This window comes from Diabrotica virgifera, chromosome 2 (genome assembly GCF_917563875.1).
Source record: "Diabrotica virgifera virgifera chromosome 2, PGI_DIABVI_V3a".
Classification (NCBI taxonomy): Eukaryota; Metazoa; Arthropoda; class Insecta; order Coleoptera; family Chrysomelidae; genus Diabrotica; species Diabrotica virgifera.
In genome coordinates this window covers 243,007,728-243,028,796 of record NC_065444.1, presented here as the reverse complement: position 1 = coordinate 243,028,796, position 21,069 = coordinate 243,007,728, and the positions used below count along the sequence as shown (strand labels likewise).

The 21,069-nt window shown below is 33.3% G+C and overlaps 1 protein-coding gene across 6 annotated transcripts in view; it reads left to right on the top strand.

Moving 5' to 3' along the window:
- Window positions 1–21,069, top strand: part of LOC114335486 (EGFR adapter protein-like) — a 1,026,571-nt gene that overhangs the window by 998,712 nt on the left and 6,790 nt on the right. For 5 of the 6 annotated variants that reach the window (XM_050644412.1, XM_028285729.2, XM_028285746.2 and 2 more), the window contains 2 exons: window positions 16,514–16,645; window positions 19,034–19,433. In XM_050644412.1, the coding sequence (XP_050500369.1) occupies window positions 16,553–16,645; window positions 19,034–19,433 (493 nt within the window). In that variant the 5' untranslated portion in view covers window positions 16,514–16,552. Of the gene's footprint in view, window positions 1–6,058; window positions 6,206–16,513; window positions 16,646–19,033; window positions 19,434–21,069 lie in introns of those variants that run through there. The other variant, XM_028285737.2, reaches the window with a different exon arrangement.

The window sequence follows — 21,069 nt, the reverse complement described above, 5'->3', positions numbered from 1 at the left end:
AAGCACTTCAAACCAATCAAACTTACAGATCGTATAAACAATACATATACAGTTAAAATAAATGGTAAAGCGGTAACTATTAATTTTATTTAGGGTGCTAAATAGAGGGAGGTTTGCAAGATTTTTTTTACCAAGAAAAGGGGCCAACTTTTTTTTCAGTGTAACTCGTTTATTTTTGATGCTACAAACTTTTGTAAAAAACAAATATAAAGCTTTTTTAAGATACTTTAAAAATGTTAATAAGCTTTTCCCGAAAAGTGCTTAATTTTTTGGTGATTTCGCGTTGAATTATTCGATTTGGAATTAGACGAATACGTATTTTTCATGAGCTACAACTTTGCTTTTACTCAATTTATAGACTTTACTAATACACCATTTTTTTCGCTTTTTTATAAGCTACATTTTTGCTAAGAATATTATTTTGACGTCTGAAAACGTAGTTTTTTTGTCGAAAAGTATTGACTCGCGAAAATTATTAAATCGCGAATAACTCGAAAAGTATTGACTTGATGTAAAAAACTTTATAGAACGAAAATTGCTTATAATCTGTCAATTTATCCATTTCCGGGCTTATTTTAAACACGCGTTTTTCACCCCCCGAGAAGGGGTGACTGTCACCCTCCAAGAAAAAGCAACCAACGGCACAAATTGAACTTTGAAGAGAAGGGTAAGTAGAACCTAAATCCAAAATTTCATGCAATTCGGAGTTGCCACTGAAAATTACACTCCAAAACGGTCATTTATTGGGCTATATGAGACTATCTCAACAACAATAAGTAATACATTTGACCCCTTCTAACAGAATAGGTAGGACCTTCCTACCTATCATTTTTGCATATAACCCCTCTTTTGAATAAAATGTCACTTGGCACCTTTTTGCAAATCAACGACGATATCTAGAACCACCTAAGAAACACCCTGTATAGTTGCTACATAGTGTTGCCAACTATGTGGCAACATCCTTTGTGTTATTATAAATTGTACAAAAGAATTTAATAACAAACAAGAACAGACATTGATATGTACTCTCAATTTTCCTCTAACCTTGACCAACAATACCGTTTGTCAATGCCCTTCAGGTCTGCTGACGTTGACCCAACATCAACATCCGATACGATACACTCACGTCGTCGCACAGACGGACAATAATTTTTTATCGAGTGTTACTGATATCAGCAAACTTGACTGAATATCACATCAACAAACATCGTAGTCATCCCCGGAACGTTATCGGGTTTCTTTATAAGAAGAAGAAGAAGAACAGACGTACTTTTCGCTCCGGATTCGTTTTCATTGTGCTTACTTGGCAATTTTCGTTTCGTATTTCATTTCAGCATATACTTGCTTTATCAGTGGCGGAACTATGGAATATTGTATTTCTTAAATAAGTCGTTAGAAACGCAATAAAATATGTATACAGGTGAATACAAATATAAAAGAATTACCTAAGTAATAAAATTTGATAGATAGACTAAGAAATAAAAAATTCCTACATAAAATTAAATAAGCCCCTAGGACCCTAGGACCTAGGTGGTATCTCTACTATACAACTTATTTAGCTAAAGATTAGTAATATATACCTTGAGAATTTAAATAGTCGAAATCTCTCTCTTGTCGTCTACCCAATATTGGGTATCGTGATTTCCTCCATAGTCCAGGAACCCAAGCTTTTCATCTCGCAATTTTTATAGAATGGATCGATTTGCTTGAAATTTTGAGAATAAGTAGTGGATAGTCCAAGGATCAAAATCTATATGATGTCGAAAGCCGCTTTTACCATGGGGGTGGTTGCCACCCTATCTCGGGGGTGGAAACTTTTAATTATATTTTGACCACAAAAGTTGATAAAAACGTTCATTTTCTAAGCAAAAAATGTTGTAAGTATACATTTTTTTGATAAAATTAATAGTTTTCGATATACTTATTTACGTTTCACTCAATTTTTGCCCTAGAAAAAATTTTTTCAAACAAAGTTCTTGAGAATTAAATAACCTACAATTTCATATTTAAACATTTTTTCGTACCTCTGATGCTAATCTTTCTATTCTGAAGAAAATGGCATTTTTTACCAAACCACAAAAATTCATTATTCGCTTTTAACTCCCATTTTTTAAACTAATCATTCCAAGCCAATCAAGCTTCTAGAATCTATTAATAATACATAGATAAAGAAAAACGAATAAGGTCAATGACTAAAAGCACCGCCAACTTACATTATTACGCTTCCAATTGGATTTCTCCTTTTTTTTTTTTTTCAAAAAAAAAATATATTGATTTTTTAACCGTAACTTTTTTATTTTTTATCGTAGAAAGCTTATTAAAAAAAAATTTTGTAGGTTTTTAGAAGGGCTATAAGGCTGTTAAAACTAAATCTTTTTAAAATCCTCAATCACAAAAAGAGGTGACTTTGAAAGGATTGGTAAAGGTGGTTTTTGTATGTTATTACAAGTTTTAATTATCAATAGCTCACTCAATTTTTGCCGTAGTAAAAAATTTTTGTAAAGTGTGTTCTTGGGAATTAAATAAGCTTTAATTTCATATTTAAACATTTTTTCGTATCCCTGACGCTAATCTTTGTATTCTGAAGAAAAAGACATTTTCTACCAAACTACAAAAATTCGTTATTAGTTTTTAAATTCATTTTTTTTTAATTAATTATTCTAAGCCGGCCAAACTCCTAGAACCTATTATTAATACATAAATAAAGAAGACCAAATAAGGCCAATGATTAATTTTAATTAGGGTGATGATTAGGGGGTTTTGTCTGATCACTTTTTCGCTGAAAAAAATAGGAACTGAAATTCTTTTCATTATAATTCACTTAATTTTTGAGCTAGAGACTTTTTTTTATTTCTGGAGATAGACATTTTTAAATACTTTAAATTAGTTTGAACAAATTATCCTCGAAAAATGCATAGTTTTCCCGTCTTTTTGACGAAGAAGAGCTAACATATCATAAAGTATAGCTCGATTACTGTTGGTCTTGAAGAATATTTAAAAAAAAAGGTGTTGTTAATTTTTTCAAAAGGTACATTTTTGTTAATCAAAGTTGTTTTGATAAAACGAATACTTTTTGAGTTATTAGCAGAAAACTGATTAAACGCATTGATTTTTTTGATATAAAACTAACATTTTTGATAGCGAATAAATCGAAAACTATTAATTTTATCAAAAAAATGTATAGAAAGTTTTTTGCTTAGAATGAATGGTTTTACCAACTTTTGCGGTCAAAATATATTAAAAAATTTCCACCCCTGAGATAGGGTGGCAACCACCCCCATGGTAAAAGCGCCTTTCGGCCTCATATAGATTTTGATCCTTGGACTATCCACTACTTATTCTTAAATTTTCAGGCAAATCGATCCCTTCTGTAAAAATTGCGAGGTTTTGTCCTATTTTAAACTTCATTACTTGGTTGGACTACCAATATTCCTAACAAATTCTCTCCATTTATCTCTGTCTTCACCTGCTCTAAGTGTTTCGCAGAATGAGTGAGCTGCTGAATTCTGTATTTGATCGGACCATCTGGTTGGTGACCGACCTCGTGGTCTTCTCCCTGGAACCTTTCGAGAAAAAATTAATCTCTTAATCATTACCTCCGCGAACCACGTGATCAAAGAACTGTAGAATTCGCTGAAGAAATTTGTGGCTTTTTAATGCGAAGTTGATTAAGAATCAAAAGGTTTGTCCGATGAGCTGTCAAAGGTATGCGCAGCATTTTTCTCCAACACCACATTTCACAGGTATCAATCTTTTGGCGTTCATGTAGGCAAAGATTCTTAGTTTCTGCCCTGTATAAAAATACATATATTGAGTATACAAGTGCATTCACCAATCCCATCTTGATATTTTGAAAGGTAAGATATCCAAACTTTAGTTAGGCGACTCATTTTTTGCCATACCAATTTGTATCCGAACTTATGCTTCGCAGTTGCCATCGCTAGTTACTAGTATTCGAGATAGTTAAAGCTGTCTACAAATTATACTCCTGCAAGTGGTTACTTAGCTGAAGAGTGTTAAATGTGTTTATCGCCATTATATTCATCTCGTTATTAATTTTAATACCAATTTTAATTTTAATAATTTTTAATTCTTAATTTAATCATCAATTTTGATAACTTTAATGCTTTTCAACTCAACTATTCGCAAGAGATCTAGCATTTCTTGTTTATTTGCTATACTATAAGCATAGCGTCATCAGCAAATCTTAAATTAAAGATTTTTTATATTAATACCAAATTTTCATGTATTCTAGAACCTGTCACAACTTGGTGATGGGGTATTATCATACTCGTTTTGAAGATCAATAAATAGTATATTGTGTTCTAAGCTCTTTTGTAATACCTGTTTTATATAGGGATAAATTCTTGGGAATCTCGAAGCAATAATTTAAAGGCTAAAACAAATGCTCAAATAGTTTATTAGAACCATATTTAATCAGTTCTGTGGGTAGTTCCCTGTTTCCGGAGCTTTCCTATATTGTTCATACCCTTGGTCTGTATTTTAATTTCTTCTGATGTTATTGCAGTTTCTTTGCGACAGAAAATGCTGTTAGAATATTCTGTCTAATCAGTCATCCGTTTCTGACATCTTGTCACCTTAAATTCTCTGTTTAGAGAATTGTTCTTGTTTTTTTGATTTGTTTCCATGTTTCTCTTTTCCAACTTTGAGGCAATGGTTTGAAGGGGCTCCAACTTCTTTTATAATGTGGTCCACGTAACTTGTTGGTGTTTTTCCCCGGGCTCCTTCTTCCACTGTTCTTTGCAATGCCAACTTCCCCAGGTCATATGTAAACACCACATGACCAAAGTAAGCGGTGATTTTTTCGATACCAATGTTTCCAAGCCAAGCCTTTTTTGTAACATGCAGAAAGATCGACTTGTTGGTTCTTCTTGCTGTCCAGGGTATTCGCAATATTCTTCGCCAACAAAACATTTCGAACGCCTCTATAGTGCGTTTATTAACTCTAGGACCAGCATCAAAACCATATAAAAAATGAAGAAGACCATTGTTTACAAGCCTCATCTTTGTATTTATGGTGATGTTGTGACTGATCTTATTTTGATTTCAGCGATGGTTCATCCAGAGTTGGTTATGAGCATACGCTGATACAAATTAATTAACCACTTCGATGATATTAATTCTGGCAATGTCTGGCTGGTTGTTATTTCTTCTATCTATGATCACAATTTTTGTTACGGTCTGCTGTTATGATATTCAATCGAATTTTCGATACTATTTTGTTGCAGCTACCAAAAATGTCATATATTCCAAAGTGTTCCACGTAGTTTTATTTTTCTTCTATAATTTGTCACTCCCCTATTTGCTTTTAGGCCTGCATCCCGCGTACCAAGAAAAGTTGCCAAGCTGAAAATTTGTTAATAGCTTAACGGTGTCTAGTCGGACAAACTTTGATGTACGGGAACCCTGGAACAGAGGAAGTTTTAATTATGAAACAGGTTAAAAATTTGCAACGTCATATACTACGAAAACGTCCCATGTATTTTGTCGGACAGAACTTTCAATTTATTTGTTACCCTTTCATTAAACTCTCATGTAGAAATCAGACTGCTATTATTTATCACCTGTCATAAGTCCTGTCATTTAACATGTTCTACGTGTCGGTCTTATTAAAATGCCCAGTTGGTGATAAATACCAGTCTGATTTTTGTATGAGAGTTTAATGAAAGGATAACAAATTCATTGGAACTTCTGTCCGACAAAATACATGGGACGTTTTCGTAGTCTGACGTTAAGCTTAACAAATTTTCAGCTTGCTATTAATCAACTTTTCTTTGGTACGCAGGATCCAGGCCTATTTGTTTAACTCTTTACAACCCTTCAATAAATTGATATTTCTGTACATGAATTTCTTTTTTTGACTATTTACATATCCTCAATCTTTCAGATTTTCACTTTTTTGCAAACTCCCACTGATTGAATCCCTTATCTCTCTCCCCTATGAACGCCTGTGTTCGATGGCATCTCCTTTTTCGCATTTTCTAAAGTATATTGTGAGAATGTTTGTCATATTTTACTTCGCAAATGACTACTTGAAAGCAACTTTGTGCCCGTTAAGTTCTCTTTCCATTCTTTTCAACAACAGTAACTGTTTAGTTTTTGTTTCAAGTGGTTCTTGGGGAGACAGCGGCAAGGTAAATCACCACGAACCTCGAAGTGTCACTAAAGGGAGTACGTTATGCCTGTAAGTGATTTTTGTTCATAGTAAATAATTTTTGTTTTTATTTATTGTATTCATTCATTTATTAAGCATTACAATTACAATCCCTATAGGCCAGGGTAACAAGACAGAAATATACCTGTACCCTGTTCGTGACACTTCAGCAGCCAGGGTACTGTAGCGTTTTTTCGACAGGTAATACCTATAGGAACAAATTATAACTATTTCCTGCGTAGGATCTGGCGGCCATTTTTATTTATAAACAATTAACTGTCAAAAAATGGCATTTCCCAATTGTTTAAATTTTATTCAAATTGTTTATCCCAGAGAGCATTTTTTTTGAATAGCATGTCAGAAAAAATGACCTTAGAACCATTCCACAGGTGTCAAATAAAAGAGCATGAGCTACATTTTCAACATGGTTTAAAAAAGTGAATAAAAATGCATTTATTAGTAATAAATAATTATGCAAAAGTATCGTCAATTTTTCTTTATAAACTTCTTGAATAACTTTTTCAAAAAAAATTAACTTTTTACCCTGTTTTAAGTGCACAAATACCAAGTAATGTTATCTATATCATAATTGATAAAAAATTGTAATAAATATGTATAATTTCTTATATAACAAAATAAAAAGTTTATAAGGAAAGATATATTATGATACTTTTGCATAATTATTTATTACTAATAAACGCATTTTTTATTCACTTTTTTTAAACCAAGTTGAAAATATCGCTCATGCTCTTTCATTTGACACCTGTGGAATGGTTCTAACTTCATTTTCTTCTGACTTATGTTATTGCAAAAAAATGCTCTCTGGGATAAACAGTTTGAATCAAATTTAAACGATTGAATGAATCTCTTTGAAATTTTTATCACATATTAAGCACCAAAGAACCCTTATTTGACAAAAATTTCAAAGCTGTACACTAATTTTTACAACAGTTATTGCGAAAATATTTTTTTTGCAATTGCGACCGTTTTTCGCAATTATATTAACAATAAATGAGTATATCAAACTTTGTAATACGTCATTTTAAAGCTTTTTCCATAATCTCGAAGATATTTGTACTAAAAAAACCATAAGTTTCCCTGTTTTCCATTGATTTGAAAAAAAGTGAAAAATGCCATTTTTTGACACTTGTTTATAAATAAAAATGGCCGCCAGATCCTACGCAGGAAATAGTTACAATTTGCTCTTATAGGTATTACCTGTCTAAAAAACGCTTCAGTACCCTGGCTGTTCAAGTGTCATGGAAAAACCTTATTACCCTGGACTACTAGGGATTATAGCTAACTCCATGTGGATTACTCCTTTATGTCATTTATAGCTTTCTGTGTGTCTTTGCTGCGGTCATGACTCTTTTTCATTTCTTTCCATCCTTGCACTACACTTTCCAGTCTTTAATATTCATTATTCTTATACCATCTTCTACATCATCCAGCCATCTTCTTCTATACCTTCCTGTACAGCTGGGCGATAGCGGTGTCCAGTTAGTTATTCTTCTCAACATATCTGTCTGGCGTCTCTGTATATGTCCTATCCATTCTAAGCGAAGAGATTTGATATATCTGGCTATATATGCCCCCTTTAATTCTGCTTCAATTTCGGCATGTGTTTCTTCTTTCTTCTGCGTTCTGCATTCTTCTTTCTACATTGTGGCCATGTATCGTTCTCATTTCACTTTTCTTTCAAATTTCAGAAGGCTACCTTCATCCTTATTGTTAATCGTCGTTGTTTTCATCCCATATGTAACAACAAGTCTTATTAATGTCTTATATAGGTTCTTCTTTTTTCTCTTACTTAGAGTTTTGCTTCTCAGCAGATTTCTGTTCATTCGATATGTTTTTTGCCTTTCAGAATTCTTTTCTCTGTTCTCTCTTTTCCGGTTCTCTCTATTATTGTTACTTCCAAGTAGCTAAATATGGACACAGTTTCAAATTTATGGTTCTGTGTTATATTTCTGAGTTGTTGTGTCGTCCTTCCCTATCGTCATGTATTTTGTTTTGTGGTTTATCTCTAGTCTTATTCTCTTCGATTCCTTATCTAATTTTTCAACTGCTTTTATAAGTGTCATCTTCGTCTTCGCTATGATGAGTAGATCATCTGGATATGCTACTAGTTGAAGTTGATCTGTAGGCATTTTTTTTGCAAAGTTTGTCCTCCTTATTATTACTTTTTCAATATCAGGTTAAGTAGTAGTGTCGGTGAGCTAGAAGTCGGTCCATAGAAGTTGTTCCGTTGAAACTGATCTTTGCTGTGGTGGAGTTCTTTAGGCTCACCGTTACTTGCTATATCTGCTTCCGGTAAGCTTTAGTCGATACTATGGTGTTCTGGTGATTCAATCTGCTTTCTTACTATATTTTCACCGTCATCTCTAGAGCCGATGCCGCACTGCAGGATGCTAGATGGTGACTTGGAGGGTGGATTTTAAAGGTGGATGGTGGAGGGTCGCTGCATCCTGGACGCAGTGAAAGAGTGAAATGCAGTCAGAAGTCAGTATCCAACTGACTGCTGAGGAATCGTTTGTTTCATTTGATACGTTACATTTGGTTTGTTTTTTAGCATATCGTCATATTAGAGGTAAAACTCACTCACTAAACTTTTCAGAAAGTAGAGAAAAATCGACTTAAAGGCAAAAATTGTTTTTTAAATTCACCTGACTCAAATATTGGATTTTTTTTAATGCAACTGCAAAGAATAAATAAAACAGATATTTTAAGCCATGTTTCGTCACATAGTGGGTCTGCTGGGTCCCAAATTGCCCTTCTTTTATACACAGCACTAATTACGCTTTCCTCCATAGCGAGGCTACCCGGATGGATTATCAAACACGACTGATATGGGTGGATAGACGCCTGGCGGACCACCGGATGGTTAGATGGTAGTGGGAGGCCACTGCGGTTACCGTCGTTGTATTATTCGTAGTATAAGTAGATGGATGGTCGCCAGGCAGGTATCTACCATCCACCATCCTACCAAACTTCCTGCAGTGCGGCATCGGCCTAGGGGCTATCCAGGTGTATATGCTTCAGACTGTAGTATGTGTTCTTGATAATGAGTTTGTTGTTCTTGCAAAACTGAACTAGTATCTCTCCTCTTCCTCTCTGATTATGTGTTCCTGGTCCATATTGGTCTACTACATCTCCATCCCTTAAGTCGCTTAACATAATGTTCCTCTTTTTGGTTTGTTCCAGTGTTTTATCTAATTCATGGTAAAAGCTGTTTATTTCTTAATCTGTGCTATAGTGCAGGGGTCACCAATTAGTTTCCGTGAGGGTCCGTTTCGAAAACCCATGACCCTTCCGCGGTTCGGATTTATGCTGCCTGTGTCTGACTGTTCTGATTCGGTTTCTTTGTGGATTCTTGGTAAAGAATATCCCCAAAACAAATCAGAAGAGTGTCGGGCGAAATTTTTGGGCAGAAATTGTTTAATATTTTTTTTTAACAAATTCAAATCATCATCTTTTTTGTCCGCGAAAATATGTTTTTAGCATTTTTAGGTCATCTTAAATAAAAGAGATCTGTCATTTTATTAAAACTTATGAGTCTTCAAGCATCGCAAATGCATATTTTCGCATTTTTCAGATTTTAAATCGCTTATAACTCGAAAACTATCAACTTTTCAGAAATATGACAGGAGACCTTTATTGTTTATAATTACCCAAGAAATCTAAAAATATATTTTTCGAGACAAAAAAGTAATTTTGAATTTGCTTAAAAAATTGTTTCACCCGGCACCCTTCTGATTTGTTTAAAGGAGACATTTTTGAAGAGGAATCCGCAAAGAAATCGAGTCGGAAACATTTTTCATACGAAAGTGGCTTCACACATGAACTAATATGGAAAGGAAAACTAATAATATCTGATTGTTTTTTGGTTACTGGAATTTATTGGATTGGAAAATTAGGAATTTATATGTATTTTGAATGCTAATGAAGTTTTTAGACATCTTCAATTTTGTAGAAAGGAAGCTGAGGAATTTAAAATAAATAATCATAAATAATCAGAACAACATAAATAATCATAGTACAAAATGCTAATTAACATGTTATCTTTTCTACATTAGTTTCAATGCAAGGTGTTTCGGTGTTTGTTGCAAACTTATTAAATCTGAAAATTATTTTACTTAAATGCACATCTGAAAAATACTCCTACTTGACATAATACAGTAGAGAGGAAATGAATATAAAAAAATGCACATGACAATTTTCTATTACAGCTTACTTAATTTCAAAATTAATGATTAGTAAGTATAACAATAAGGGGTAAAACTCTTTACAAAATTAAATTATCAGAGAGAAAAATGACATTTTTTTATGTACAACCTGTCTGAAATTTGGAGGGAGTTTAGTGCAACTGAGTCTCATTAGGGAGTGAGATATTCATCTGTTAAGTGAGTAGTCCTGTCGCCAGGGGGGGTACAACGGCCTCGTTAATTCAGATGGACTTACCCAAGTTTTTTTTATGTATTTTGACCCGTAGAACACGAATTTTTTGGGTAACAGTTGATCCGGATGTCGATAAGATTGTTATAGACCAAGAACTTGAGGAATCAAATAACAGCGATTTTTGGCAAAACAAAACAATATTTTGTATTTTTTGGGTCATTTTAAGCAAAAAATATTTCTACAAGTTTTTTAGTAGGATGCACAGTTTTCGAGATAAACGCGGTTGAACTTTCAAAAAATCGAAAAACTGCAATTTTTAAACCCGAATAACTTTTGATTAAAAAATAAAATAGCAATTCTGCTTAGCGCCTTTGAAAGTTCAAGTCAAATTATGTCGGTTTTGATTATTTGCATTGCTAAAAATTTATTGTGTTATTGTTAAACAAAGCTACAAACAACTAGTGCGTGAGTGATGTTTCTATGATTTCTCATTTAAAATCGAACGAGTAGGTAGAATAGGTACTAGTGCAATCAAGTCTATTTCTACGTTACATGCGTTAAAACGCATGTAAAAGCACGGGAAACCCTACGTGTTTATAGCTTTGTTAAACAATAAAAAAACAAATTTTTACCAATGCAAATAATCAAAACCGATATAATTTGACTTAAACTTTCAAATGCGGTAAGCAGACTTGCTATTTTATTTTTTAATCAAAAGTTATTCGGGTTCAAAAATTGCAATTTTTCGATTTTTTTAAAGTTCAACCGCGTTTATCTCAAAAACTGTGCATCCTACGAAAAAACTTGTAGAAATATTTTTTACTTAAAATGGCCCAAAAAATACAAAATATTGTTTTGTTTTGCCAAAAATCGCTGTTATTTGATTCCTCAAGTTCTTGGTCTATAACAATCTTATCGACATCCGGATCAACTGTTACCCAAAAAATTCGTGTTCTACGGGTCAAAATACATAAAAAAAACTTGAGTAAGTCCATCTGAATTAACGAGGCCGTTGTACCCCCCCTGGCGACAGGACTAGAGATCTCTACCGATTTTTAGTAAAGTTCATTCTAGATAAAGCGGCTTCGCACACATAAGTTGAGCCAAACATAGGTAGTACACAATTTCATGGCCAAACATTTTCAAAATTGCCAAACACTAGGTATATTCTGAATTTATTGACGGTCCGCACAAAACTAGCTCACGGTCCAGATGCGGACCGCGGTCCCCTAATTGGTGACCCCTGCTATAGTGCATGAGGCTATATGAACTAGAGACACAGCGGAAGATAAAAAATTGAGAGAAAATGAAATTTCCCAATTTATAAATTGTATAAGATTGTTGTAAATATAAATAAGTGAAAATTATTATAAACTAGTTATTGTGAATAGTCTTCCAGACTACCAAAACTCCCAATGAACAAAGAAAACTGTGTCTAGCATCATACCTTAACAGAATCAGTAATACCAAAATGCGAAGAATTCCCAGAATATCAAACAAATCAGAAAAAGCCACGAGTCATGTATTTTACCTACCTTGCATGTAGAATAAAGAATGTTGTCGAATGCAAACAATGTCCTTAAAAAATAACAAAAAAGCGACTACTACCGGAATGTGAGAAATGCCACTTAACTCTTTGCTCTCTCAATATTTTTTTTGCTTAAGTAAACGGTGTACAGGATGGAACTTGTTTGATTTTATGATTAACTCACCGAGTTTTTACGTTAATATTTGCATACGGTCTGGTCTTGCCACTTTCTTGTTACACTATAAAAAATTTGTAAGTGTTTTATTTGTAATTTACTCCCCGGTGATCTCTGGACAATATATCCAACAATTTTTTTTCTGTAATTTAATGATGGATGGTATATGGCTTGTGTTTCCTCAAAAAAGAATTTCATTCCTTAAAGTAGTCTATAACAAATAATATCTTATTCTTCTTCTTTTTGTGTAGATATGACTCTGTCTGTTTTTTCAATGTGCATCCAGTAACCCGTGTTGAGCTGCCCCCCACCACTTGCAAAAATTAAAAAACAAATAGCCCTGATTTATAAGCTATTTATGAGCTCTCATATTCCGCAAATTAAAAATTTTGAGCTCGTTCCACTGAGCAGGAATTTATTATTTTAGTGGGGCCCGAGTCAGCCCCCCCCCACTACTTAAAAATAGGAATATTGAATCGATTTTTGCGGCAGAATTATGATCTATTTATGAGCCCTTGAAATTATATACTTTCGATTTTTGAGCTCATCCCCTTCACCCCCAAACAACCCTTTAATTGATTTAACTTAAGAGAAAAATGCTGAGAAAACTTAAAATATATCGTATTGCGGATATAATTCCTATAATATATTCTAAGAATAAACTATTAAATCACGTGCATTTCGATTATTGAGCTACAACCCCTTCGCAAGAAAACTACCCCATCTTCCGGCTTCAGAGAGAATTGTACTTAAAATGCATTAAATTAATTATTTGGCGACTACATATTTTTAATAATTTATGAGCTCCCAAATTATGCGCATTTAGATCAGTAAATTGCAATTTATTTTGTATAGTGCAGTCACTGAAGGTAAAAATCAACGATTACCTTCAATTTCGATGAACCTTCATCGATTTTCACGAAAATTGGTCAGTGGTTAGAGGATACCTCAAGAAACAAAGGTGACATGGTACCACCTTGCACCTTTATCCTTGGTGGATACCGCCCCTTCTCGGGGGTGAAAATTATTTTATAAAAAATAACCGCACAAATCAATAAAAGGACAAATTATAAGCAACATTTGTTATATAAAGGTATTAAAATAAGTAAATACTTTTTAAGTTATTAAAGATCAAAGACTTTAATTATTCGTGAAAAAAATGCATGTTTTGAAGCGGTTTTTCGTAAATCACTGAAAAACTGTAAGTTTTTACAAAAAAGTTAATAGCAGTTTAATTCGTATAGCTTATATTCTAAGAATAAACTCTTAAATCACGCGCATTTCGACTATTGAGCTACAACTCCTTCGCAAGAAAACCATCCCATATTCCCGGCTTGAGAGAGTTGTACTTAAAGTAAAGTATTGTTGTAGTTATTATTTTAAGTATGATTTAAAAAAATCAAAATTTTTCAAATTTTCGTAAATTATTTGCTTCTGATAATAACTCCAACAATACTCGATACACGTAAAAAATGATACATAAAAAAATAAAGTATTTGAAAGGTTAAATGTAATACAGTTTTATAGCTCTTGAAATTACCTTTCAAATAGTTGGATGTGCCTGATATCATAAAGATTAACAGTTATTAAAAAAAAATTCATTTTTTTGGAAAAAATTTTGGAGGATAAATTTTGATGCTATCAACTTTTTCTGGAGCTCATTTGATACCTAGGTATTTTTAAGAACTTTGACAAGTATTTAGTACTTGTTACATAAAATGCACTCTTTCCCGTTATTTAAGCTTGAATCCTTAGATTTGAATAGTCGCAGAAAAAATATACATTTAATTACCTATAACTCACTTTAAATTAACATTGCTTTTAAGTAAGCAATTTATTATATTTTTTATTAGCTTTAATTTTAGTGATGAAAACTTTTTTGTAAAAACTTACAGTTTTTGAGTTATTTATGAAAAATCTCTTTAAAGCATGCATTTTCTTTCACAAAAATTAAAATATTTGATCTTTAATACCTAACTCAAAAAGTATTGATTTATTTTAATAACATTATATACCAAATTTTGCTTAGAATTTGTCCCTCTCTCGATTTGTGGGGTTATTTTTAATAAAGTAATTTTAACCCCCGAGAAGGGGTAACATATACCCCAGGCTAAATCCGCAAGTTGTTATTGTTAATTTTGTTTCTTGAGGTATCCTTTATCCGCTCACCAATTTTCGTGAAAATGAATGGAGATTTACCGAAATCGAAGGTCATAGTTGATTTTTACCTTGTGACTGCACTATAGAAAGAAAATTACAATTCAATAATTGAGATGCGTATATTTTGCGAGCTCATAAATTATTAAGCGATATGTAGTCGCCAAATAATTAATTTAAATTATTTTAAGTACTACTCTCCCTTAAGCCGGGAATATGGGATGGTTTTCTTGCGAAGGGGATGTAGCTCAATAGTCGAAATGCGCGTGATTTAAGAGTTTATTGGTAGAATATAAGCTATACGAATTAAACTACTATTAACTTTTTTGTAAAAACTTACAGTTTTTCAGTGATTTACGAATAACCGCTTCAAAACATGCATTTTTTCACGAATAATTAAAATCTTTGAACTTCAATAACCTAAAAAGTATTGACCTATTTTAATAACTTTATATAACAAATGTTGCTTATAATTTGTCGTTTTATTGATTTGTGCAGTTATTTTTTATAAAATAATTTTCACCCCCGAGAAGGAGCGGTATCCACCCTCGGGGTAAAGGCGACGGTGGCACCATGTCACCTTTGTTTCATAAATCAGGGCTATTTGTTTTTTAATTTTTGCAAGTGGGGGGGGCAGCTCAACACGGGTCATCCAGTAAGTTGTCGTTCCAACTTTTTCGTGGTCTTCCCACTGATCGTCTTCCTATTGGGGAACCGTCTCTCGCTGTCCTTACTACTCTATTTGTTGTGATTCGGCTTATGTGGTCGTTCCATTCTATTCATGTTTCTTACTCAGTTATTAATGTTACTAACCTTGAATTCCGTCGTATATCTGTACTTCTAGCTCTGTCCCATATTGCTTTACCATCGATTTTTCTAAGGGTTTCTGTCGCATATGTCATTTTTGGTCTGATTAATGTTTTGTAAATTCTGCCTTTCATTTCTTTTCTGGTATTTTTATTTCTCCGTATTGTTTCATGCATGCAACTTGTGGCTCTGTTTGCTCTATTCACTTGATCTTCCACTTCTGTTTCGAGCCCTCCGTAGCTATTAGATAGTATGATGCCTAGACATTTAAACTTTTTCACTTGTTCTTGTATATATAACTTCTTGTTGTATATAACCATGCATATTGTCGTTTTTGGTGAAAGTAACATGTTAAATTCTCTGGCGGTTATGTTAAATTGGTGCAGCATACGTTGTAAATCATCTTCACTTGGAGAGATTAGTATTGTATCGTCTGCATAGCAGATTATTTTTGTTTCTGTCCCATTTGCTATGGGAGATCATTTGGTATTGTTTCTTAATTGTCACAATATATTCGTATATAATATCATAAGAGAGAAAATTTTGCCGGCAATATTTTCGACTGGTATGAAATTTTGTTGCCTGGCAATTTTCGCGAATTAAATTTTGACTTAAATCACGAGACGTTAGTCGAGTGATTTTGTCAAAATTTCATAAGCGAAAATTACCAAAAGGCAACGAAATTGAATGAAACTAGGAGAACATTTTGCCGGTAAATAATTTTCTCTCGAATGATATTCGACAAGACTATTTCACGAGACAATTAATGCACCATATCAACGAAATATAATCTTTATTTATTTGTTATTACCAGACACTTTCGTGACGGATCTGTCATAATTTTGTCGCTGAGAAATCACGTCTCTAAGGAGTTTTGTCAGTAGAAAACGATGCGTTGCTATGCCGTTTTATCAGTTAAAAACAGTCTAGTGAAATAGTCACAGTAATAACTTAATAGGTATAAGTACAGAAGTGCTTTTAAGTTACTCATTAGAAAGTTCTTCTTTTGCTTCATTCTTCTTTTTTCATTGGTTGACTAACGCCTCCACCAATTGTAGATGAATTAGGAGTTAGTTAACCAATGCCTCGTCAGGTTTAGGTTTACAGCTCTTACGGCGCCGTAAATTATCGCCCGTGTGGCCTTATATAGGCTTATATTATAGCCTTTTATAGGCAAAGTGCCTATTCCATTTTTTGACGTCTTTATATTATAGATATAAAGTATTATGCATGTATCATTATCAAATTTATTGATTTTATTTTCTTGTTACAGGCTGAAGAACTGAACTCAATAGTCGGCAATGCTTTCAAGATGGCTTACGCCGCCCAGTTGCAAAAACAGACGAGTTTTCAAGATGTAATTGCCTCCCAATTGGACCAAAACCAACAGGAGAAGGTTCTGTGGGTATGTATTGCGTGTTTACATAACGTACTTGTTTAGATTAACGGGCCGTCGTAGCTCAGGCGGTAGTATGCATGGCTCGTGTGCTGGTAGACCGGGGTTCAAATCCTAGTGCCGGCAAGAACAACTAGACATTTTTAAAAATATCTATAGGCTCCAGGTCGACTCAGTCTGAATAAAATGAGTACCTTGGGTAAAACCAGGGGTAGCACTGGCCCTGTTACCTTCTTTGTATACCTTAGGCCCTTGATATAACAGACTATCCCCAAGCCGCGTTAGCGGTATAAAACGGGAGACTATTATTATACTTGTTTAGATTTCGTCACGATTCTTCACTGTATTATGAACAATACCAGCATACCACCAATCTGCTTGTATTTTAGTCTTAAATTTCGATGATTACCAGAGTAGAAAAATATGAACCTTATGAAATAAAAGAACAAACACGATTTCGAGCTAAAAGATTATGTCGCGATCACATTAAATGTTTTAAAAATTTTTTACTATTACATACTTAAACTAAATAAAAAGAAATATCGAAGAATCAAGACATTTACTTGTTGTTTGTTGACCTAACCGAAACATATGACACAGCACTAATAAAAAACTATAAAAACTCCTGTAAAACAAATATGTATTGCAGTCGTAAAGTAATTATACAAAAAAGCTTTGGCAAACATTAAATTGGGAAATATCCTAATTTAATCTCCACTTGATAAAGTGGAGAAGATCCTGCTCTCAAATGAGCGTACAGTTAAATGATTAGAACACTTTTTATATCCTTCATTTCGTTTCTTAAGATGGCGTCTTCTTTCTAAGGTTGGCGATCATCATGACTATTTGTATTCTGTTTGCAGCTGCTCTAAAAACTGGTAAGACGAGCAATTGAACCACCATGCTAGATTGCGCAGCCATGACATTCATCTCCTACCAACTCTACGCTTTCCTAAAATCTTTCTGTACATTGTACATGATACTCTTCACAAGCTGGTATTTTGTCCCTCTCATCACATGACCAAGGTATTGTAGTTTTGGTTTTGTTTCATTATTCAGTTCTGTTTCTTTTGAAAGTCAACGCTAGACTTCTTCACTTGTAGCTCTGTTTTCGTAAGATGTTCTCAGGATTCTTCTGTAAAGCCACATATTCAAACTTGTTATATGACCTACATTCTTTAGCGTTGTTTTTCTTGGGGATTGCAATAAAAGTAGAAGACAGTCAATCATCCGATATATCTCCTGTTTCATAGATTATATTCAAAAATTTAGTAATCATATGTATAAAGTCTTCGTTTAATAACTTTTAACAGTTCAGCAGGCATCTCATCCAGACAAGGAGTTTTTCCGTTTTTCATATTCATGAACGCATATATTACCTCTTCATTTATTATCATGGGTCCCCTGTTTGATTCTTCTTGTATTGTCGAACCAAGAATTCACCTTAAAAGATTCTTCCTCTATGTATTGTTATAATTTTTAAACACCACGAGATCGTAAATTTTCATCGCCCTGTATATGACCAAAAATTGTAAATAAAAATTTTAAATTTCCTTACAGTCCTCCCTTGTTTGTCCAAATATCCTTTGACAACAAGACGCAGATCCAAGTATGTTAATGGAAAACCCCATTCTCCGAGAAGGATGATTTTATCTGAAAAAAGAAATGTTTTTATAACCTTTTTATTATAACATGTCTATATTTACATGGCTGTGCAGCCTTACCTACCTTTCAAAGCAGACTCCTCCATGGAACTCAAAGTTGACTGCCCACCATGCTGCTTTTGGTGGATATTTTTGATTTTTCGGAAAATCTTCTTACTGTATTCACTGCCATTTCTAAATCATCTGAATTATATTCTCTTAAAGGTTTTGTCCCAGGGAGTCTCTTGTAAAACCTTGGCATGTTTGTTTAATCTGAAAAAAGAAACAAAAGAAAATTAATTTACTTGAATTTTAGGTTGGGGTGAAGTGATACATGTATCACTTCACTCCGGTAGGGAAATGTACCAATAAGTTTTCAATTTAAAAATCTTTTAGTAATATTTTTAATATTTTTCAATATTATTAATGTTGCTATTAGGATTGAAAAACTTTATCTTTCAATTGCCAGATGACGCTAGTCACCTAATCCATTCACCTCAGTTGCAGTGTGGGACTAATATATGTCGAAAAATTTACTGGATTGGAGAAAAGCAACCTATGCATTCTCTGAAGAGCCTCTAACAAGAGGTGAAATCGTCGATAAAAGTGCTGGTTGCGCTCTCTAATCTAAGTAAAAATTAAGACATTTTTGGCCTCGCGTTGCAACTGAATAAAAATGGTATACATTTTTATTTTATGAGTATCTTACTTTAAGCTTATCATAAAAATTAAAATATTGTTCTTATTATTCTAGACGAAGGAGTTTAGTCCCTCTCTGAAACGTGAAAAACCAACCGCCCCTCCTCAAGTGTCTCATAAACAAAACCATCCTGTCGAAATGGACGTCGAAGTTGCTACCCAAGACGCCTCGACGTTACGGCTGCCTCCGCCATCATCAATACCGGGCCTCAAAGCCGTTCACCACAACAAGTTCAACCTCAACTCGCCCAACATAGAGAAAAATAACCATTCTCAGATGTCCACGCCCAGCAGTGACGAGAGCAATTCGCCAACTGAGATGAATTCGTACAAGAGGATGGCGGAGAAACCTCCCTTGATCAAGAGGATAGCTATGGGTTTGACAGGGAACAGTATTCATCATAGCGACGAAGATAGCTGTCCGTTGGTTAACGATAATGCTCCTAGTACACCAGGTATATACGTTTATACTATTAATTTATCAAAATTATCAATGGTTGTTATTATCAACAACTTTAGGGTTGTTCACATACCTTCTCGGGGGTGGAAAATTTTTTGGTCAAAATAACAACGGAAGTGGCTAGAAAACCTAAGCAAAAACTGTTTTATAATTTTTTGTTTACTCAATACTTTATGAGTTATTCGTGGTTGAAAATTTGCTATTTTCATTGAAAAATGTCATCTTTTCAGACGGTTTTTCGAGAATACCTTAAAAATTATGCATATATATATATAACATGCATCAAAGAGATTTGTTTCTTCATAAATCTTCTAGTTATAATACAAAAAGAGATATGGTAGGAGAAAACAGATTTCTTTTTGGTGTATGCTAAAATCGGTGTGTTCAACTTAAAATAACAGAGAAATGGTCGATTTTAAGGGTATAATGCTACTAATATCTTTTATAGTGCTTGAAAAGATCTTTAAAACGAGCACTATTAAATGTCAATTACTTTCAAACTAAGCGAGATATGGTGCACAAAAATTGATGACTAATTTATTTTAAGATAAAATGCGAAGTATATTGAACCCCTCATCCACTAGATTCAAATGCATCGTTTTACTGCTATAATACAATTATACAATTATAGTGTTATTTCTATCTTCAAAAAGTTGGACGGGTTTAAAGTCATTGGGGTTTGAAACAATTAAGGTCAAATTATAGAGCGCATTTTCAAATTTTCTTAAAAGTCTTCCTTTTTCTCCATGTAACTAACGACATACAGTGATGAAAGATAAAACAAAATTGTTATCTGAAAAAACCCTACATTTTTGTACTCTACTTACTTTTACTTACATACTTTTTTCGCATCTCATAATTTTCGAGTTACATAGAGAAAAAAAAAGGATTTTTAAGAAAATTTAAAGATGCGCTCGATAATAATGATCTTATTTTTTTTCAAAAACCATTCATTGTAAACCCGTCCAACTTTGTGAACATAGAAATAACACTATAATGAAAGGTATTGTAGATGAAAAACAATGCATTTATATTCTGAAGGATGATAGGTTAACTATACTGCTCACTTTTCCTTAAAATACATTAGTCATCAATTTTTTTGCGCCATATCTCGCTTATTTTGAATGCAATCATTTAACTGTGCTCGTTTTAAAGGTCTTTTAAAGCACTACAAAAGGTATTGGTAGCGTTATACCCCTAAAATCGACCATTTCTCTGTTATTTTAATTTGAATATAATGATTTGAGCATGCACTAAGAAAATTTTTTTTCACCTACCATATCTCTTTTTGTATTATTATAACTAGAAGATTTATGAAGAAATCAATCTCTTTGATTTTTGATAAGCTACAAAAATGTTTTAGATAGATTTTTTCGTTAGATGCATAATTTTTATGGTTTTCGCACAAAACCGTCCGAAAAGGTATCATTTTTCAATGAAAATTGCAAATTTTTAACCACAAATAACTCAAAAAGTTTTGAATTTTCAAAAAAAAAATATAGAACGGTTTTTGCCTTAGAATTAGGTTCTCTAGCCACTTCCGTAGTTAGTTTGACCAAAAACTTTTCCACCCCCGAGAAGGGGTGCGAACCACCCCCAAGATAAAAACGTAACCCATAGGATACAGGGTA